The sequence below is a fragment of the Lichenostomus cassidix genome, chromosome 11 (assembly GCF_008360975.1).
Source record: "Lichenostomus cassidix isolate B80296 chromosome 11, HeHo_3.0, whole genome shotgun sequence".
In the NCBI taxonomy this organism is placed as follows: domain Eukaryota; kingdom Metazoa; phylum Chordata; class Aves; order Passeriformes; family Meliphagidae; genus Lichenostomus; species Lichenostomus cassidix.
Window position 1 is genome coordinate 18,857,055 of NC_139492.1, and position 21,923 is coordinate 18,878,977.

At 38.5% G+C, this 21,923-nt stretch overlaps 1 protein-coding gene across 3 annotated transcripts; it reads right to left on the reverse strand.

The window, feature by feature from the left end:
* Positions 1-1,138: 1,138 nt before the first annotated feature.
* Positions 1,139-21,922, reverse strand: TERB1 (telomere repeat binding bouquet formation protein 1). Of its 3 annotated transcripts, none has more exons than XM_085072022.1 (21): positions 20,464-21,922; positions 18,412-18,469; positions 17,356-17,466; positions 17,042-17,170; positions 16,458-16,589; positions 15,975-16,035; positions 15,766-15,881; positions 15,504-15,623; positions 14,821-14,973; positions 13,618-13,749; positions 12,105-12,230; positions 10,968-11,125; positions 9,880-10,235; positions 8,241-8,302; positions 7,166-7,258; positions 5,642-5,812; positions 5,074-5,154; positions 3,842-3,955; positions 3,336-3,448; positions 2,597-2,806; positions 1,139-2,070 (listed from the first exon to the last, which is right to left on the reverse strand). In XM_085072022.1, exons 2-21 carry the CDS (start codon positions 18,443-18,445, stop codon positions 2,041-2,043), a joined length of 2,502 nt encoding a protein of 833 aa, XP_084928148.1. In that variant the 5' UTR covers positions 18,446-18,469; positions 20,464-21,922; the 3' UTR covers positions 1,139-2,040. The 3 variants fall into 3 exon arrangements, with proteins under 3 accessions (XP_084928148.1, XP_084928147.1, XP_084928146.1); XM_085072021.1 differs by having other exon boundaries at positions 15,504-15,626; positions 21,776-21,920; XM_085072020.1 differs by having other exon boundaries at positions 15,504-15,626; positions 20,464-21,920.
* Between the last annotated feature and the right edge of the window lies 1 nt (position 21,923).

Consider the following 21,923-nt stretch of genomic DNA (forward strand, 5'->3'; position numbering starts at 1 on the left):
CCCGGCACTCGCTCGGGTACCTCCTCCTGACCCTCGGTGCCTGCCGCGATGCTGTGCCGCTAGTCCCAGTACCTTCTCCTGCACTCCCGGTTCTTCTGAACCCCCCAGTCCCCGCTGCCGTGTCCCTGCCCGGTGCAGTCCCGGTGCCCGGCGGTGCCGGGGGCAGTGCGGGATCTGGCTGAACACACGGTCTCAGTTATTGCCGACTGATCAAGCTGTAATTACTACCCAGTCCTCACACCCCTGACACCCTTTGCTCGTCCAACAGAACCACAAAAGCACGGCAGGGTTTTTGCAAACAGACCTTCCTGAGTGGTTTGTCAGTCATTCCAGCCTTTCAAAGTGCTGAAATAGTGCCTTGGGTGGCCCAGCCAGCCTGAAAGTGACATCAACTATTCTCATGCAGTTTTATTTTGGTGATGCCTGTTACGTGTGGATTTCAAAGCACTTGTGCAAGAAAATTAAGCTGATCAAGACTGTGCAGTCAATCCAAAGGAGAGCAAAAGACTGACTTGCACAAATTCACACCTCAGGTTTCTGCTTGCTCCTGGTCCATGATTTCCCTTTTGGATCCCACCAGAATATTCCAGTGATGTCATTCCAGCTCTTGCTTTCCAAGAGGAGGTGAAGCACCAGCAGAGGCTGCAGGAATTTCTTCCTTGAAGAGACTCAGAACTTGGCAAGGCACTGAGCAACTGGACTAACTTGGAACTCAGCCCTGCTCCAAAGAGGAGAGGAGATTATGGGCTCTACAGGGCCTTTCCAACCTCAGTTATAGCTAAGGTGAGGGAATTGTTGATATTCTCACTTTGAGTCATGTAAAGGTTTACACCTGACATATTTTAGCCACTTGAGACATATTTCAGGCCAAGACAATATGGGTACTAATACACAGTCAATCAATAGATGAAGCTGGTCCAGACCAGCTTTGAGTCCTTGGAAAAATACTTGGAGTGTGCAAGGGACCCCAATGTCCCCATGGTGGACACCTCACGTCACACTGCCAATAGTTCCATTGACACTCAACCCTGCTGCTGGCAACAGCTCCACTCAGAGACATCTTTTACAGCTGGTTGAATATTTTAACAACAAATCAATAGCTGAAAATATTAGAAGATGTATTTATTATATTATTGGCATCATCTTTATTGCAAGTCTCTCAGGTTTTGGTTATCTTGCTTGTTTTCAAGAATTTAAGTTACATCATAGTGAAAACCTAGTGCTAATACAATAACTAAACTTCTTCCATCATAAATCAACTATTGATTCATTATTTCTTTATCAGAAAAAGTAAAAAATACAACTGAAATACTAAGGCTATCAGCGAAAAATGAAGTTACCAAGCCTTTCACTAAAGCTTCCTTTAAAAAATGTGTAAGTAGCAGAAAATCTAATTTCTGCTCACTTACTTTAAAAATGCACAAAAAAATTGTCCAACTGTAAACAGAATCTAAATTTTTTCAGTACCTACTTAGTTTAACATGAGTACAGTATTTCTGTAACAATGAAAGATTTGCCTCCTCTATCAGCAGTGTTTAACCACACATTCAGTATTTTCTGACAGATACATTTTTCTGCACATGCAGCACATTCAGTGCATGACAAAATATTTTACCTGCTTTAAATATTTCAGTTATTTAGAGGAAACAGATTCAGACACAACAACATTAACACCAGTTTCAGACATAAAATATTCATTTTAGCAATATACCCTTCTCTTACAAAGGGTAGAAAGCAACTTACAAAAAGTTAGATCAAAAGTTGCAAAAATCAGATGATCAAGAAGGGTTAATTAAGTTCCAGAATAATGTAACTTTTATGGATAGAGATTTTGCCTATGATAGCATCACTTAAAGAAATTGTAATATTATGGTAAATCAAGTATACAAAGCATAACAATTCTGTCAGTTGTCACTGAAAAACACGAGTCCAAGCCAACCTAAATTCTCCAAGGGCTTGTGTTGTTCTGGCAATACCTCACTGTTACAAAGGCTGTTCCTGAACATTCTGCAATGAAATCCAAAGCACTCTTAGATGGGGTTATTGATGTCCTTTGTGGTTTTTTTTCATCTATAAAATGGAGATAAAAGAGACAATATCAAGGTAAATGTTGCCCCCAAACACTGCACAATTAAAGACCAGCTTTTGGTAGGTAAGGGCTTGTCATTTAAATGCTCCCATGGTCTCCAAAGCACAGGAGCAATGCTCCCTTTTGAGGGATGTGTGGATGAACCCCTGGGAAACTGCTGGAAAGGCTGTCACAGACCAGCATCACAAGAGAGGCTGAGCAGAGAAGAGCCCAACTTCCTGACAAACACAGGGATTAATTTGTAGCCAGTCAGGTGGCACTGGCAGGTTCAAAGGCTCTCTGGTATTTCCCTACTTTAGTTCTCTCTCTCCAAGCACCAGCCCTGACAGAATTGCACCAGAGCCCATCCTCATGGCAGAGTGCACAGCACTGCACTGACACAAGGCACAATCCCATGGGCTGCACATTCTGACAGCCTGTCCTTATTTCTGCAACTCAGTTCAGGAGCTAACAATGAAAACTGAGCTCACAGCATTCACAATTACTAGGAAATTAAATTATTAGTACCTGCATCTGTAACCTGTAGTACTTCTTGGAAAGATCAACACTTGTCCGTCCTTTCTGGAAAGGGTAAGACCACAAAATCAAATTCCAGTGGTCACCCATTTTTTGGACTCCTTTCAAAAGCCAGTTGATTTCTTCAGTTGTAAAATCTTTTCGGGTCCTTCTCTTTCTCAAGGGTCTCATGTTCATGGCCAGGGAACATATTTCATTGCTCTGCAAATAATTATTTTGGTGTCATTAAGAATTATGGAAATTTATGTTCTATTTTGCATGTGGAAGTAACATATTACTGGGAACACAACATTTAGTAGTTGTAAAGAAATGGTCACACTGTCTGGGTAACAATGGTTCTTCAAGGTTTCTCCACTGTCACCACTTACTGAAATATAGCATTTTTCTGTGATCTTTATTTCTGTTGTGCCTACATAGATTACACCTTTAGTAGGTTTATTCCTTTCGGTTTCTGTTGCTTCTATACTGTGCAAATTTTCATCATTACAGGAAAAATAATACCTCCAGATCCATCATTCTGAAAAGATGTCAGCTGAAAAATGCTGAACTTAATTCAGGGATAAATCCATATGACTGGAGTAGAATCAACACAGGAATATTTTTTTAACAAGGTTAATTCTGTTACTGGGCTCCTGTTACAGGTGACTAAAAAAGAAATTATGCAATTCATAGTACTTTTATGTGGACATTTATTAATATGGAGTGTATGATTAGGCTGTGCATAACTAACCTCATCTTTGTCAAGTGAATGTGTGCAATTTTCTTTTAAGTGCTGACATTTTTGGCTGCACATCTCTTTGACTCTCTGTCTCTTCAGGTTAGCATCTTGGGTTTTTTGTGAAGCTAGAAATAGTGAACAAGGAGGCCACTTAGTCACTTTAAACTAACTAAAATCTACTGAAAATCTGAATATAGAGCTGTAAAAGAGCTTTTATTCTAATGAATATGAATATGTAAATGCTATTTTATTTATAATATCTCATTCTCCTTAGATATTTTTCTCATAATTGATATTAACACATAAGGACTATTTATGCATTGGAAGCAAATAGCAATTAATTGTATTATTGATGTTTGAATGAATTTCTATGACTGAAAGTGTAAGAGTTTATTGAAATTCTCAGCCATTTGTCTCCAGTAGCAAGGACAGGTGCTTCTCCCAATGCCCTGACCTAAATGCAAACACTGATCTTTCAGTTGTGCATATTAGAAAATTAACCTTCTGGTAATACTCACACTTTCCATATGCAGGTGTCAAGTTATAGTTGCTAGTCCACCTAATATTTCTACTATGTTCATCTCTCTTTGAAGTATGGGGTTTGTCATTTCTACTTGGAGTCAAAAGAATACCTTAAAAGAAACCCCAATCAATAAAAAATTATACATCTTTCTTAGAAAAAAACCAGAACAAACAAATAACAAAACACAGGTTATGTTTCAGGAATTAAAATTTAAGAGTGAACCATCTTTTGAGCCATACCACTAATCTGGCCTTGGAAGAAAGACTGGAAATTCAGTTGAGTTCAGTTTCATTCAGCTTACAGAAAAAGTTTACTTGCTAAAGATAAGATATTGCTGTAATGGACTTTCAAGATGAAATACAGTTGTTTTGTTTGGTGGTTTGTTTGGGTTTTTTTTTTTTAATTTTAAATACCTTTGTGGCTTTTGTAAGACAAATTAATTAATTTCTGAATCTGAAGGGGAAAATATAAACAAATTTAAAACTCAACCTACTAGCTTTTACTGGGCATTAACTGAATAAAATAACCATGTAAACAAGGCTTTTTAAAATAAGAGTACTAAAAATAAACTCTTGGTGGGAATTTCAAAATTCAAATTTCAAGTCTCTTTTCAAAAGAGAATGCATTTGAAAGGGTTCCCCTTGTAGCTGTTTAGAACAAGCCCTAAGTCCTTAGCAGAGCTCCCAGCAGGAACAGGAATAACATGGCTGGAACTGCATAATGGAGTGGTGCTGAACCCAGGAACAGGCAGCTGAACTCTGCTCTGAGCCTGACTAAACCTCTTCATTTTAGAAATCAATGCCACAAAACCAAAAAATACTAAATGCCATGGAAGTAACCCTGACAAGATTCAAACCAGGAACAACACAGCAAGTGCCAGAGAACTTTGCAGTGAAATAATGTGTATCACACAATTTCATGATTATGGAGTATGCATTTTCTGGCCTAATAATATTCAGATTATTCTCAGAATCTTGAGGAAAAAAAAAAAAGAAAAAGAAAAAGAAAAAGAAAAAGAAAAAGAAAAAGAAAAAGAAAAAGAAAAAGAAAAAGAAAAAGAAAAAGAAAAAGAAAAAGAAAAAGAAAAAGAAAAAGAAAAAGAAAAAGAAAAAGAAAAAGAAAAAACACAACATAATTTCCTGTCCACAGCCACCCATGGTAAAGATCTGCAAAAGAATTAATAGACAGTAAGGGCTTTTTGCATTCATTTCCAAGCCAAGCCCTTACTTTGGAAACTACTCTTTTTACTCCTGAAAGTTGGTACTTCTTTATGTAGCCTGTCTTCTTTCATTGGGGCCAGCGGTACTTCTGGAAAATATAAGATGAACACCAGTACAAATGCCAGTAAGTAGTAATTGTTTAACTTCCAAAACCCTCTCTTTAAAACAGAAAAATATAGGATGTGCTTCTATTAAATTCATTAAGAATTCTAAGTATCCTAGACCTGTAAGTGTGTAATATTAGAATAAAATTACCTTGTTATGATGTCATATACATCTATTCACACTTATTTCAACTTAATACATTCCTTTCTCTTAGGACTTGACTGCTTCTGGCACATGAGAGTCTCATCAAAGCCTATAACGAGCATCTGTCACCATGGCAAGAAATACACAAGATCCTCGAAACACAAGTGGCCAGTTCTGATCTCACTTAGTACACATCATTGTAAATCAAATGTAATGAGTGAGTTTAAAACAACAGGACAGTCAGAATCAGATTTAAAAAAGTGCAAACTTTTGCATGCAATTTAAAGCAATGGTTCCAAGTACTGAAAATAGAACTCCATAGTTACTCTGGTGAGTTGCAGATCTGCTGTTGTTACCAACAGCCATTTTGCAGAGCTCCCTTCGATATCTTTCCTCAGCTTCCAGGATGACTCTGTGATGCTCACACCTGTGCAGACACCTCTGTAACATCTTGGTGAAGGTTTTACTGTTGAAGGACAAACCTCCTGCTGTACAACCTGAGAAAAACAGGATACTGTAGACATAGCAATCACAGCTTTAAAGAAACCACCACAAAGTTCAGTGTTTCATTTTGCTCACTAGGATCAATTTGACTTCAGGTTTTCCATATTCATATCATTCTTATGTGCCTTCTTGGAAATGCTTTGTATTTGCTCTCTTGAAAAAGAAAATTGTTTTCAGCCTTTTATGGGACCATGTTATAGTGCACTTCAACTCCAGAAGTGATGAAAGATTCATGGGATCCTCTACAGAAGTAAAAATGAGCGGGATGGAAGACAGGGGCCTAAGTTCCATTTACACATTTCTCCAGGAGCCTCCATATATTTATTTATTTATTTATTCATATATATATATATTGTATACTGTAAACATTTTTGAAACTTTGTGTTGTAACAGTTACCTGTATTAACCTGAATCAATGGTAAGTCTAGTTGAGGCATGAATTCCCTCACAGGAAGGCTTCCTGTTTATTTTTGAGCACCCTCCTAGGGTAATTTATGGTTTAGGTATCCTTGGATCCTCTCACAGTTAAGTTACATCAGCTGAAGGAGAACTTGTGTGTGGAATCATAAGAAGGGCACGAGGTCATATCAGTAACATTCTACCATAAGATAATGAAATGCTAAAGCTCAGGTTGAATTTAGTTTGACAACTTGGATTAAAAAAATGTTCAAAGATAGGTTATGGGCTGCTTTGGGGTTTCTTTGGTTTTCTGTGGTTTTTGTTTTGTTGGGGGTTTTTAAATAAAGAAACATTGGCTTGATTACAAAATCCACTCACAAATTCTGAGTACCAGCAGCATTCCAATGACTTACTGATGGAACACATTGAGGCAGTAGAACCTGGGGTAACTGAGGGCTGCAGTCATGGATTATGAGAAAACTGCCTGCCTGTATTTAATAGCAGTGAGGCAGAGAGAACAGAAGGGCTGCAGAACAGTTAGGAGCTTTAGCAGGAGAATAAACGAGGGAAATGAGCAGGGCTTCGTGTTCTTCCTCCCTCTCTGCAATCAGAGAAAGGAGGAAAACACTGATCAAGTATTCTTCTAATTAGTGGGTAATTTTTTAAGCTACTGTATGTTCTGTTTGTCAGTAAACCCACATTATTACATGGACCAAAACTGCAATATGTCAGCTTTATTTCAATATTTATCTATCATTTTCAAGGTAGAAAAAAGAAAGGAAAGGAAGCAGCTCAGGTTTTATTAATACGTAATAGGTAACAGAACAGATGTGTTACAATTTCTGTAAAGTCAATCCCCTTACTGCATTGCTGACTCTTTAAGGCTTTTTCTGCATAGTCTGGTAAGAAAGAATAATAATATTAAATAATATTAAAATAATATTTACCTGAACACCTTAAATCTGCCGTTTTATGGGATGAAGACACAGCTGAAATACTTTTCACTTTCTCAGTTTTCTCTGAGCAGAATGAATGTTGATCTAAATGAGGGAGGAAAAAACATCGCTAAGAAAATGTAACCTATCTTTTGCCATGGTAATCATGCATCATCTTACTTACATTCAACTTCATTTTCTATTTGCAGATTATTAAACTTTGATTAACATAACAGCAGAAAATCTAAATGAATTTCCTCAAGTTAAATGCATCACATTTACATTTTTGCAATTCCAGAATAACCACGTTCAATTCAGTGTTTTTTCATCACTCTCCCAAAGGATATTACTTCAGTTTGAAAGCAGCAAATTAACCTTGTAAACCTATATAGTTTAACTAACCTCTATAAACTTTATTTTTGTTTGGAATCAGATGCTGAAAAATGTGAAGTACTGGAATACTACATATTCTCAGTTTAAATAGGTGTAACCTAGAGATCAGCTTTTCACCTGTAAAGCTCCCATTCTGGCAAATTCTAACCCAATGAATACATGTCAACTTTACAAATTAACAGGAAACTAAACAACGAATAAAGGCTTGGTTGAGCAGATCCCCATTCTGAAATAAATGTATCAGACTTAGATCAATGCAAATCTGAAAAACAATTCTCTTAAACACATGCTCAACACGCAGGAACAGCATCAGAAAAAAGTCACTCTCAGAGGCAGGTGGAGCCTTACAGGCACAATGTGTGTTCTTTTAGTGGCTTTCACTGGTCAGTGCAGATTAAAGACTAAGCTTAATCTCTGATACATTCATTTGAATAGTTAAAATCAATTTAATAAAAAGAAAGCTAAAATATGTATTAGACAAAAAGCAGAATGAATGCTCTCCTGGTAAAATTGCGTACAATATAAAATCCCAACACTATGCAAACCAGTTAAAGGATGTTACACATAATGCACTCTCTGTCATCTAATGATATATAACAAGTGATAAAAAGTAGTGATAAAAGTGCACAAAACCAATTAAAATCTCATTAAGAACAAAATCAACTAAGGAAGGAATATGTGTAGCTATTTGTACCTGATGTGCATTTCTCCTTCGTATTTCTAACAGTCACTGCTGGTTGTTTAAATAACTGTTCACTAGGAAAGGCAAAATGTGAACAAATTAAAAACAATAAAATGTCACAAGGTACATTTACCTGTAAATGAATACACACATTCCAAGGGCACAACAAAAAAACCCATATTAAATATATAAAAGATAAAACTCTAAAAAAAATATTCTAATTACCCCAAATTACTGGATTTATGGCACCCAGCATATAATCACTGCATGTTAAAACCAGTTTACCAGACATCTGTGATTGGCATTCCTTGCAGTCTGTTCAGCAGGGAATGCAGAGCTTTCAAGGGGTACAGGTTTCCAGAGTAATTCTGATTCACAGAAAAATTATTTAGTGCACATAAAGATTTCACAAAGTCTTCAAAATACTGTAGCCTTCACCTTTTGTAGCAAAAGCTCTAAAAGATAATTAGCTTTCTTCTTTTCTTACACTGATTAACTTCTGTGCAGTCAACACATTGCTATGATACCCTGATTGAGCACTTTTGTGTCTCTGACTGACCCTGGAAGCTGCAGGAGCAAGGAGCCTGATCCATGGTTACCTTTCAGTAACTCCTGGATTCACACAAATACTTATTTGAGACATTTTTTTTTAAAATTATGTCTTAATAGTTTTGTGCTTCAGCACCCAGAACAACAAATAAAGAAGCTGTGAAATTATACTAACCAGTAGCAAAGCAAAGTTTACCTGAACATACCATGAAAAATCTCCAAGCTCTTGGTAGTTGCAAAGTAACAATATAATGCATACTAGGAAACTGCAAGGTTTCATGGAGCAAGGTGCAGCCAGACACATAAAAAAAGCACAATAAAAATTTGGAACTCAAAAAGCCCAAAACAGAACATAAAAGCCCCAAAGAAATTTAGTTTTGCTTATATTCTCCCATTGACTGTCTTGAGGGATATTCAAGATATAAACTCAAGAGAATACAATCTGTATTTATCATTGCAAGTTGACTATAAATAATTTTGGGTTTATTAATAGGAAAGATAACCATAAGAAGCAATAGAAAAGGAGGAAAATAAGCATTTGTGTGAGAGCAACGTGTAAGAGAACAAGGAATGACTAAACAGGGCTGCTCCTTTCTCTTCCTGTGCAGGGGAACAATGGAACATGAGAGGAAAGCAGAGGTGCAGAAACTTTTTTCCCTACTTTGCAGACACTCCAATATCTTTCTGAGCATTTCTCTACCTGTTGTTTTCCTAGTAACTGCATATTACAGAAACTATTGTGGTTTGGTCCAAACAAAGGGGCCAAATCTTGATCTGTTACATCAGTGAGAACTTTGGGGCAAAAGCCATGGATGATTTTCACCACTGTGCTGGAGGCACTCGAACATGCCCTGGAAGAGGCTCTCTGTACACCACCACCACTCAGAGAGAGGTCAGGAGCTTTTGTTACTACAACATCTATAAGCTTGGATCTGTGATCTCAAAAACAATTCCAGAGAATATTCTCTAGTGGGCCCCCTAAAGGCTGTCTTTTCTCTGGAAGAAAAAGATAGCATTAGTAACAGAAAACTTAAAAGACTGACATTCAGCTTGGAAATTACTAAAGAAAAACAGTATTTCTGCTGAGGTGTAATATTCTTACCCTGCTTGAAGACCAGACTGATTTTTCACACAACCGGTTTTTCCATTTTTCCTGTGATTTTGAGGTCCACTGTCTGTTTGCAGCACATTAACTGAATGTGGAGTATTCCTCTGTTCAGTTTGTCTGTTAGAAGCTGCATCCATAGTGTTCAGTGTTAGACTTTTTTGTGGAGCAGAAGTTACAGATGGAGCAAGAACCTGCTTATTCCATTTTAAGGTCAACTGTGGACAATATACTTGTTCATGTGTTCTTTCTTTGTACATTTTTGGATCAGCAGGATTCACTTCATGGGATTTTAATGCTTCAGAATTGGCTACTGAAAATTTGTCTACAAATATTTCTCCTTGCAGTCTTTCCTGTATTGAAAAATACTGGTTAGTGACAATGTGAGCTCTATAAAAATGTTAAATCTAGTAACAGAATTGACTAGATAGACTAATCTAACTCTGAGGGTAAAGCAAATTCCAGAGAAGCTTCAGAAAAAACCCTGACTGAGGTGAGAGCCACCAAGACAGCAATGCTACTGAAGGTGCTGAAGGGGTGCCTATCAAGTGGGAATTTCCAGCTGAAGCAATAAATTTGCTACTAATGCAAGGTGCTGCTAGAACTTAAGATCCATCTAAATGACTCAAAAACTTGCTGTTTCAAGTCCACAGATACTTTGCAGCTTTAAAGCACAAGGGAAAAATGAAACAACTTTATCTCAGTTTATGTTCACATTCTCCTTTATCATCTATCCCACCACAGCTGCACAACCCTGGGCATTTCATGCAGGCAAATATTAAAATTATAGGTTTGAATGTCCAGCAATTAAAAATAAATTCAACTTCTTTTTTCTCTATCTTGTTGAAAATCTGGTTTTATAATAAACTGAAATACTTAATAAAATACAGATGCCTTTATTTTTTGCACAGGTGTAACTTGGTCTCTTCTACAATAATGACAAAAGTTGTAGGTTGTAGTTTCACACATATCCAATGTTTTTCCTGGCTTTTTTGCTCACACTGAAATTATCTTAAAGGTTTACTTTCTCCCTAAACTCTGGAAAGATGTGATTAGTTTTATCCTATTTTGGTAAATAGGCCAACCTCATCATGCTCTTTTTCGATCGAGTTTATTCTGTGTAAAATTTCTTTTGCTTTCTTCCAGTAGTCTTGTAGACATCCTTTTCTGACTTGCACATCCAATTCTTCTGCATTGTTCACATTTAATGAGTTATTATATAATTTCAGAGACAACTGTTTAGCTTTATAAAATATAGAAAAACATTAGTATTTAAAATGTTATCAATCAACATTTTTAAAACTATTTATTATATTTTAGTATGCTGAGGGACAGCCCCAATAAATTAATGCAAAATATAATCTCCAAATAATAATTTTTACGAAGTATTTATACATAAATGTTAACACACTTGAAATACAAGCTGCAGTCACAAGATGTGAGCTTGCAATTATAGTTACTAAAACTCTTTGAACAATGATGCTGTGAAAAAAAAGAGACCTTTTCATTGACCTAATCCTAACTTTAGGGGTTCCTTACCACTATGACTATTTGCTTTTTAAAAAACAGTTCCATATCAATGGAATCTACAAATCCCCACACCCCCTTAATCTTAAACAAACCTCTCAGTTATGCTTTCAGCACAAAAATGTAGATACAGTTTTGTTTTTTTCCTAACTAGCAATTGCACACCCTCCATGAGATTAGAGGACAAGGTCTCTCTGTTTCATTGGTGGTATTATACAGATAATTAATAAAAAACTGAAACAGGGGACCTAAAAATACACCCTCCTTCAGAAAAAAAAATCAAGATTTCCTAATGTTGGAAATGAATGTAGCCACTGTGATTTCAGACTTGGTTATCTACTGGTTTATTCTCTCTCTATAGTGGTACATCCCCAGGAAGAGAGTATCCATTGGGTGTTAAATGATAATGTTAATATTTTCCACAGAATTTATAGATGGGAAACCTTTTAAGGACTGGCCATACATGGATAGCTTTCACAAATAAATTATAGCAATATTGTTGGAATTTTTACGTCTCTATTTTCTGCCTAAATCAGTTCTTCGTGGCAAATAGGCAACTTTCTCTGCAGAAAACAAACATCTCTTGCAGTACACAGAATTTCAAAGCTGCCACAGTTAAAACCACTAAGGAAATCAGCAGAACACAGAGATGGAAATAATCAGTGCCATTTTTAAAGCAATACCAGCAAGCTTACTCATTTGTTTGCAGTTCTGCAGCACAAAAGTAGCAGCTTTGATGAGTTCCTCGTCCTGAGATTCTGTCAATACCTGAATCATAAGTGGCAGACCATTGTTCTGAAGCAGTTCACACTGGTTTTCTTCTAGAACAGGACATGGTGAAGGAAAATAGGTTGGTTTCAGCCTCAGACACCTTAACCTTACAGTAATTTTAGGAGCTAATACTAGGAACTTTCTGTAAGTTTTGGGGGAAAAGAGATTTTCATTACAGACCCAAGCCTGCTGCAATGACCCATGACCCAGCAGGAGAGGTTTACATCACACAGGATGATTTGACCAGAACTCAAATTTCTGCAAGAAAACTAAAGGATGACTGAGACAAATTGTATCATGGGAGTTCCAAACTCACTTAATTGTAGCCTAAAGCATTCAAATAATGACTTCTGTATTTCTTTTCCTCCATTACATACTCTTGAAGTAGATATGGTACATTTCTGTAAACCCTGAGATGCAGAAATATCAAAATCTTGAAGTTTACAATTAGCAAAACTGTAATAAAATTAGTAGTCTAATCCTGGTCTAGCCAATCTGTTCTTCCTAATATACTATTTAATTAGCTGTATTTTTTTATTGTGATCTTATTTGCATATGTACTCATAAAAATGATAGAATAGTTCTTTCCTGTTTAAACTGAACTAAAAAAGGAATAAAAAACCAAAACATTTTTATTTCAATAGTGTTGACATTTTAAGAGAAACCTTTTTTCTGTTCATTTAATCATATTTCTATTCAAAACACTTTTTCCATTAAGCTTTGTTTCAATTAATTTTTCATGAAAAAAAGTCTTTAAAAATAGATTTATGAGCTATTGAGCTAATTATTGAACATGTAATTGACATTCAGAAGATGATAATCAATCAGAATTTTTGAACATAAACCCCTCTACTCATTTATCTGAAGATACATGAAAAAACCAATAGTACAAATGAACCTCCTTTTCTATTTGCTTGTACCACCATAAAATACCAACTGAAGTGTTACAGTTTTACCAGATATGCATAGGCAAGCCCTGAGGAACATGATGAAAACATTTCAGGGCTGTCTACTGCTTATGTTACTTCAAAACCAATGTATTACATGGCTTTACAAATATAACAAGCCTTGTAAGCAGTGGACAGAAGCTGTATGTACCAAGGAACAGTAAAAAAAATCCCAAGACAACTCACTTGCTATGTCTGGATTGCAGGATTTTCAGGTCTGGATTAATTTTACTCTGTGATCCCTAAGCCCAGCTCTGAATTCTTCCATAATCTACTTTTTCAAAGCTATTGAAAACACTATCTGCTAACAAGCTTTAAAGTTTAAAGATGGAACATAATAGAAAACATTTTTTTCTGAGTATTAACATTTTATTATTTAATAGAACTCTCCCTTACATCCGAGTCTTGATGAAGCGACACCACTGGAGGAGTTAGTTTATGAGAATTTATGGGAAGCTGAGAGAAAGAAAAAAGAAAAAGCAGATCTTACCACAAACCTCAGTACAGTGTCCAATTGTTAGAATAACACTGATTTTTTCTCCTGTGTTCAGTGTCTCATTGGATAGCAGCTTCAGCAGCTCTGACACAGTGTGATACTTTGCCAAGACAACACCCATGGCAGCTGTTTGTTAAAATAATTGGAAGGAAAATAAACTAGATAGTAAGTGTATGGGCATCATCCAAATATAAAATGCTGTTCTTTCAGGGAACTCTACAGACCCCTCAAAGCCTTGGGCCTGCACAGCCCTGCTCTGCTCTGCCTTTCACTTTAACACTTCAGATAGCCACATCCCTCCCGTGCAGCTCCCAAATCCAGCCCTGCCCTTCCTCCCAGACTGTGCTCCATGGAGATGAGGCAGAAGATCTGATAAACAAGGGCTTTGCACTGTGCAAGCCTTGGAGATCTTTGCTGAGTTTCTCCAGATCCTTTATCAGCTCCAGTCCAGACCCAGAAAGAGCTCAATAAAGTTTGACACCAAGTATCTGCTACAAAAAGAGCAGAGGGCAAGCCCTTCCTGAACCTGGGAACACCACTGCTAGTCCATCCATGCTGAGGCTTAATCCTTTCACACACCAACTGATTTGAAACTTCACTCAAAACTTTACACTTCTAAACTTCTGTGAACTTCCATTTTAAGCCCTTATGGCAGAAGTGTCAGATATAACAACATGGCCACAGCACAGATTGATCAGGATCACAGGATTCTCCAAACCTTCTGATGGAATACACAAGACCTCATTTGGAGAGCACTGCCCAGCCAGCAAATCAGAGTAGAGGTGTGTTGTGCAGAAATTTCACATTTGTTCAGCTCCACCTCTGAGTTACTAAAGCTTCCTAAAGCTACAAAATTTATTATTCAGGCACAGGCCTAACTCCAGGACCCAAAGTGACTGCCATGCCCAGAGCTCAGCTTTACTTAGTCAGGACTAGCTCTAGCACCTAACTTGTAATTTTCAGTATGGTTTAAATGTCACTATGTTCATTTTAGCAATAACAGGAAGGTAATCCACCTCAGATGAAATGAATCACTCCCCATATACACCTTTGAATTAAAAAAAACTAGGCAACATCCACTGGGATGTATATAGCTAAATTGCCTTTTACATCCATTTATATACATTTTCCACCAACACGAGACTTTAAAAATTGCATTTTACAATTACCATAGATAAAAAATGTCTTTTCACTCACAGTTATTAGCAATGCAGGCATCCAGAGTCTTTGTTACTACCACTGCAAGTTTTGTGCTGGTGTGACTCAAACAGGAATCATGCATAACCTCAAGGAGAACTTTAGCTAACGTATCCAATCCTCCAATAGAAACAAAATATTTCTGCACAAATGCTTAGTGAAAAAAAAAAAAAAAGCATTTTAAGCAGTACAGTTTGCAAATTATTTCAGCATTTTACCAAGTAAGTTCATCACAGTTTTTTTGTGCATGTATTAGTCATTACATTTCTTATACAGCAGAAGCTGGATTTATATTAATCTCAAGAAATGTAGTAACTGCATATAAAATAGTTCCAGGAAACAATGACCCTAATATGTGCATACAAATTGCAAACATTCTGCCCAAGTTCAACCTAAGTCATTGTTTTCAGTTACGTAATAGTGAATTTTATTTAGAGAACACTTTCAATCAAAACAGTTTCCAAATGTATTTTACTGGCCTTAGGAAATGTAACCAGTTTGTGGCTATTTGAGGACTTAAGCACAGGGTAGTCTAAGTGAAGATGGTGGAATAGAGTTGTCAAAGTTGCAAGAACAGCAAATGAGTTGGTAAAGATTCACACGAAAGAAAGAAAAAAATCTAACTCTTTAATTAAACTTAGTGTTAACAAATGCAAAACATGTAAAGCTTGAACTGCACTTACAGTTATTTGCAACTGTGTGACCCAGAAATGAACAAATGGGACGAACTATCTCAGGCTCTGTGCAACTCTCGAGCCACTCTTTGGCAAAGGGAAGAACTGAACAGCAAATGTTTTGATTATCTTCTGGAAAAATGAAAACAAATTACACCAAAACAAAATGTAATTAAATGAAATTTCAGCCAAACAGTAAAAATGAAATCCAAGAGTTGCCAGTTTGGAGAATGACTATAAACTTTTTCACAATTTTTAGAGCAACACGTACCATTCTGGGGGTTGTTCACACAGGCACAGAGAGTGCTGCACACTGAAGACCAGAGCTGATAGCAGGGATCAGTATTTTCATCTGACAGATTCTTCTCAGAGGTGGAGAGAGTTGTTCTGTTAAGGGCAATGCAAACAAGTTCCAGATAGTCAAGTAAACATAACTCCTATCCAGTTCATGATTTGTCTGTTTGAATTGCCCCTGTTTACCTGAATAACTGCAGCAGCAGGCTGATGCAGCCTGTATCTCTGACACAGGTTTGCCCATTTTCTAAAAGAGAACACATATGAGATTCCTGAGACAAATGCAAACAGAGACAAAATCTGAACATCAATTTACATTCATACATTCAATTTCTTAACCACTTATCCTCCCCAAAAGTAAATACAAAATCACATCAACATATTGGTAAAAATACCTTTCTATGCCTGTCTTTTTCTATACACTTTCAGAAACTATAGGTTTGCATTTGCAAACTATATTTTTAGAACTAAACCACGTTCTACTGTTTAAGGAAATCCCAGTGAGTAATGACCTACTTAGACAATTCAGGTTCAGTTACATACAAACATTCATATCTTTATAAATTAACTTTACCAAAACATGACTTCTTGAATGTTCCAAATTTTGTACTACAGATTGGCAAATAGAAAAAAAAGTGTTGTCGCAACATAGAAAAAAACCCAACTTACTATTATTTGAAACCAGTACTAAGATGACATACACAGACATTCTTTTCAAGTTCACACCAGAATCCTTTTTCATTAAAAATAAAATGAGGTCTTCAAACAATGCAGAAGTACACAAAGTCTGTTGACAATACACTGAAAACAGAAAGTGAAAACCATTAAGTCCTAAAATAAGCCATTCATAATCCTAAATTATTAACTCTCAGTTGTCCCACTCTGTGGGGAGTGGAGACAAAGCAGGACTGTGAAGGGACTGAGGGCTTCCCCCTGCAGTGAGTTCTACACCAACCAGGGCCTTGGCAAGCTTTGGAACAATCTAGGGGACATTTAACACTTGCAGCTGAGGGAGAGAGTGAGTACAGGTGTCTGGTAACTTAAAGAGATGCTGTGTGCACAAATCAACAAGGTATCGATCAAATCTGGGGATGGACAGTGGAACTGGGGCACCTTCACTGTCACTTGCTCCAACTGACAATCTTGTAGTCTCATTTTGTGAGACCACAAAAAAGGGAGACAAAGCACAAGCAGAAGTAATGACAGAGGGCCATAACTCACTCAGAAATATAGAAAATATTATTTCTGATTACCATTACTCTCTATAATAATCCCCAATGTAAATAAAGCAGCTTCCTTTACTATGCAATGAACACTCGACTTGGCAAGGTCATTTATAAACATCAAACCACCAATTTCTCGGAAGTATTCACTCGCTTCACCTACAAGAGGAAAAAACAACAAAAACTTTTGCTTTTGTTTCTTTCCAAAATGAAAGCCTTCTAAGATTTTACAACATCTCAAACCTTATATCCTTTAGACAACATTTTTACAGTGATCACCAGTTTATTAACACACATGGTGAACTTAAATGACTGCATTGTTTCTAAGGAAAAACATTTCTTACTGTTTTGTTGACAAATTGAATAGATAGTGATCAAAGCCTCTTTCTGAGACTGAGGGCAGTCCATCTGATATTTAAGGCACTCAAGCAGTAAGTTCAGATCTGTTTTCATATCTAAGAGCAAACACAAAAAACTCAGTGAAAATTGTTATCTTTTCTATACATTAATCTGTTCAGTATTAGAAGAAACCTGTCCAAAATGTAGTATGTATATGTATTCAAAAAAAGGGGGAAAAAGTGAGCCAAAATTGAGCCACATCACTTATATTTATCCATAAACAACAAACATACCAAGCCTAGAAATATTCCCATTCATAGTTTGTTGTTTGAGTATGATTTCCTCTGTTAGAGTAAAGCCTCCTTTTAATACTTCTGGCCTTTAATTACTAGTAACTGTTAGTAAGTGTGATGTAAACTACTAAATATTAAATTCACAATTGCAAGGTGCATTAAGTATACAGTAAATAATACAGGGTCATTACAATAGTAACAGTGAAAAGACAGTTGAAAATCTACAGAGTAGTAAGGAAAGAGCCCAACAGCACAAGGCTGCTCCACAGTACTGAGTTACAGGAGACACAAAACATGCACTACAGCAGCAGAGCCTCAATCAGGTGGTTAGAAAGGTAACACAAAGTATTCTCTGGGCACCCACATACAACCCTAGGGGGGTAAACAAACTTGGAAAATCTGTTTCTTAGTCTTTGGGGTATAAGAAAAAGATTTACTTGATAATTATTTGCAATAGTACACAGGAAGTATTGTATATCGTAAACCCTTGTAAGGTTTAGGGTTTCTTTAAGAAGTTAAAATACGATAAAAATGTGGATAAATATCAGCAATTTTTTTTCAAAAAGTGAGTTGGTGGTGGTATGCTTTACTACTTCAAAGTTTGTCATTGGAGTTACCCTTTATGTATCCAATATAGTATCCAAAATTTGGCAACCAGGAAAAAGAACATTTTCCCAGCAGCTCACCACCCCATGGCAAGCCTATCACAGTCTACTCAAGCTTTGCAAAACTGATGCAGATTATGACAAATTATATTGTATATCTTACCACATTGATATTTCCGCACCTCTTGAGTGTTCATTTTTGATTTATCTCTGTTCTTTTCCTGTAAGGAAAAAGTGGTTTTGTTTCTGTTCAGATTAGCAGTGTTTATAACATATGCAGTATAAATTACATAATTTTTTTAAAAATGCACTCTTTCTGGTTTTCTGTCTTTATTCTGTCATTTGACACACGGAGTTTAATGTGTTCTTGCATGGCAAAGTTTTCCTTTGGAAATACAGTATTTTATAATAACCCTGCATTTGTACCTACTGGGTTATCATCTTTTGAAAGGGGACATTTTCAGACATCAGGGAATTCCATGTTACCATCGAGGGGCACTGTCAATGTCTCTGTCAGCAAAGAATTTCCCCTGCTCTGTGTCAATGATCATAATGAAGCTGATCCAATTTTCCTTACAATAGTGGTCAACTTTGCTATCAGCCAACAACTGGCACTAAGACCAAGTAATGCTACTTAGGGGGTGAACACTGTGCAGCTGTACAAAACACTCAGCCTCCTGCTGCCCAGGGAGTCACTAACCCATCAGTGCTTTTCTAGTGCTACTGATCAAACCAAAGACAATGAGCTCAAACTGAGGCATTATTCCTTAAATTAAGAATTTATTTTAATGCACCAAAGACATTGTCACATTGCATGAACCACGTAACCCACAAAACCCCACAGCATTGATTCTTCATAAACCCAGCATGGGAGGCTCTGAGAGTTGAGCAGCAGAGTGACTTTCAGGTTTGGAGGCAGAAGGATGATCCCTCAAACATGCCCCAAGTCCCAGACACAAAGGGTTGATGCTAGCATCACAGTAACTTACTACAATTTCTCAAAAAATTACTTAGCTCCAGGCAGGAACTTTAAATCAGTGGTGAATCCAGCTTAATAATGGATTAGTTTTCCTTCTCAAAGTGGAGCAAAGGCTCTAAGCAGTATCAGTGTCATCTTAATGAAGACAGCCAGCCCTGCTTTCTGTTTAGAGTTACTGATTGTCCCCATTCCTTTGCTGCTTCCGTTAGAGAGGGAAAATTCATCTCCCTTTAGCCTTTCAAAAGTGATAATACTCATACATTTTATTTTCCAGCAAATCCAACCCTGCCACAACAGGGAAAAGCTTGCAAGTCTTCCTCAGCTTTTTTTGCCCTACTGCAACAACCCTGCCAGCCTAAAACAAAACAAGAACCAACCTAACAAGAGCAAGGCTATAAAAATGAGTTCGCTCCAGAGCAAACTGCATTTCAGAACAGTTTAGTTTAATATATGTTTATACAGTTATACAATATAGGAAGCACATGGGTTTTAAAACTGTATACAAGGATAGCTCTTGAGCTTACCTGGATCTTTTATTTTGCAACGAACAGAAGGTATGCAAAATAGCATTTATAAACCAGCCTACATTAATTAGATGCAAATAGCTCACCCCTGTTGTTGCATCACAACAGGGCAAAGCAACTAGATTTGCTTCAACAAACATCTGGCAAATTTTGCATACAAAACAGACTACCTCTTCTCCAATAGTTATGGAAAATAACCCAGTAATGTCCCTTCAAACCTCAAAAACCACTTCTAGGGAAGTGTAGATCTGTCAGTGTATGTTTTCAGCAGCGCTAGAGCACATGGCTGGCACGGTCAGTGGGATTTATCCTTTGAAACTCAGGGACCAAACTCCCTAGGGAAGACAAGTCCGGATTGTTGGCATCCTGCGGAAAACAAATCCCGCAGCAGCAGCTGAGGCCGTGAGGAGGCTGTGCTGTGAGGAGGCTGTGCTGCGGAGCAGGACGGGGAGGTGCTCTGGCCTAGTTCAGCTCCCGCCCACTCCTCCCTCAGTGAGCCGAGTGTGATTTATAGCTCACTGCCAGAGTTCCGCTTTGAAGTCTTAGTAGGGATCCCAGAGCAGCCCGAAGATAAAGGGAAAAGAACATATAAAAAATTTAAAAAAGAAGGGGGGAGGGGGAGGGCAACAGCCTACAGATGAAACAGCAGCTGCATTCTGTGGGAGGGCTGGGGAGCACCAAAGGGGTGGGAAAGGGGGCACGGCTAAGGTACCTGTGATCCGGCGGCGCCGCTGGCTCCGGGCAGACCCCGAGGCCAGGCGGTCCCGACTGCCGGGCGCTGCCCGCCGGGCTGAGGGGTGCGATGGCTGGGCTGAGGGGAGCGGCGGCCCGGCGGGCTGAGGGGAGCTCCCGGCCCGGCCCCTCAGGAGCCGCCGCTGCCGCGAGAGCGCCTCAGGGCGCGGCCGCCCTCGGGCTTAGGACAGCCCTGAGCCTTCCCCTCAGCCCGGCGGGAAGCACTTGGAACTGCGGAGTCGTCAAGGGGGGAAGAGATCTTTAAGGTCATTCAGTTCAACGTCAGCCCAGCACTGCCACGGCAAACCCTAAACCAGTTCCCAGTGCCAGATCCAGAGGCCTCTTTAACACCGCCGGGCATGGCGACTTCCACCACTTCCCTGGCCAACCTATTGCCACGCCTGAACACCTGAACAGCTAAAAAAATGTTTTCTAAAACCTCATCCGAATTTCCCCTCTCAACCTGAGGCCATTTCCTCTGGTTCTCGCTGCAGACACAGCAGAAGAGACTAGCTGCACCTCACTCCACCTTCCTGTCAGGGGAGCTGGAGAGAGCAAGGAGGTCCTTTCTGAGCCTCCTCCACACTGAACAAACCAGCGCCCTCGGCTGCTCCTTGTAAGACATTTTTTAGACCCTTCATGAGCCTTGTTGCCCTTCTCTGCTCACACTCCAGCCCCTCAATGTCTTTTTTCAAATGAGGGGCCCGGAGCTGGACATAGCACTCGAGGTGTGGCCTCAGCAGGGCCCAGCACAATCACTGCCCTGGTCCTGCTGCCCTCACTGTTGGCTAATACAGACCAGGGGCCATTGGCCTCTTGCTCACTTGGGTACACATTGGCTCCTATTGAGCTGGCTGGTGACCTGCAGGATGTGGCACTTGGCCTTGGGGAACGTCACGCCGTTGTCCTTGGCCCATTGATCAAGTCTGTCGAAGTCTCACTGCAGAGTGTCCCATCCCCACAGATCCACACTCCCACCCAACTGGGTGTCTGCAAATTTACTGAGGTGCTCTCCATGCCCACACACAAATCATCAATAAACACGTTAAACAGGACCAGCCCCAGATCAGAGCCCTGGAGAACATGTTTCAGTGTAGCTCAGCTTGCACACTCTGCAGTTTGGAGGCTGCAGTGTTCCCACAACAGAAAGAGCTGCCATTGCTTGGCATTGGCCACACAAAAGGGTGCAGGAACAAAATACTTCTGCTAGGTGAATACAGCTGACAGAACAAAGCTTTCAGGCACACATTCCCTTTCCCTAATGCCCCTGAACTCAAGAAAAGGTATTTTACCTTCCAGTTACTCTCACCATTGGATTCTCAGACCATCAGAGCTCCATCAGCCTCTCTCACCCTTTTGCACCTTCTCCCCACTCAAGCTGATGAGCAGCTTTGACAAAAAAATACTCAGCTCTGCTGCACACCAGGTGAATCAATTTGT

What these genes read in the sequence shown, in the direction of transcription:
- TERB1 (XM_085072021.1), bottom strand. Translation starts at nt 18,445, where the DNA reads ATGAACACTCAAGAGGTGCGGAAATATCAATGTG. An exon ending in ACACTGTACTGAGGTTTGTG is followed by an intron (nt 12,231 to 13,617) that starts GTAAGATCTGCT and finishes GTCCTGTTCTAG; the next exon opens with AAGAAAACCAGTGTGAACTG. An exon ending in TCGAAAAAGAGCATGATGAG is followed by an intron (nt 10,236 to 10,967) that starts GTTGGCCTATTT and finishes TTTTCAATACAG; the next exon opens with GAAAGACTGCAAGGAGAAAT.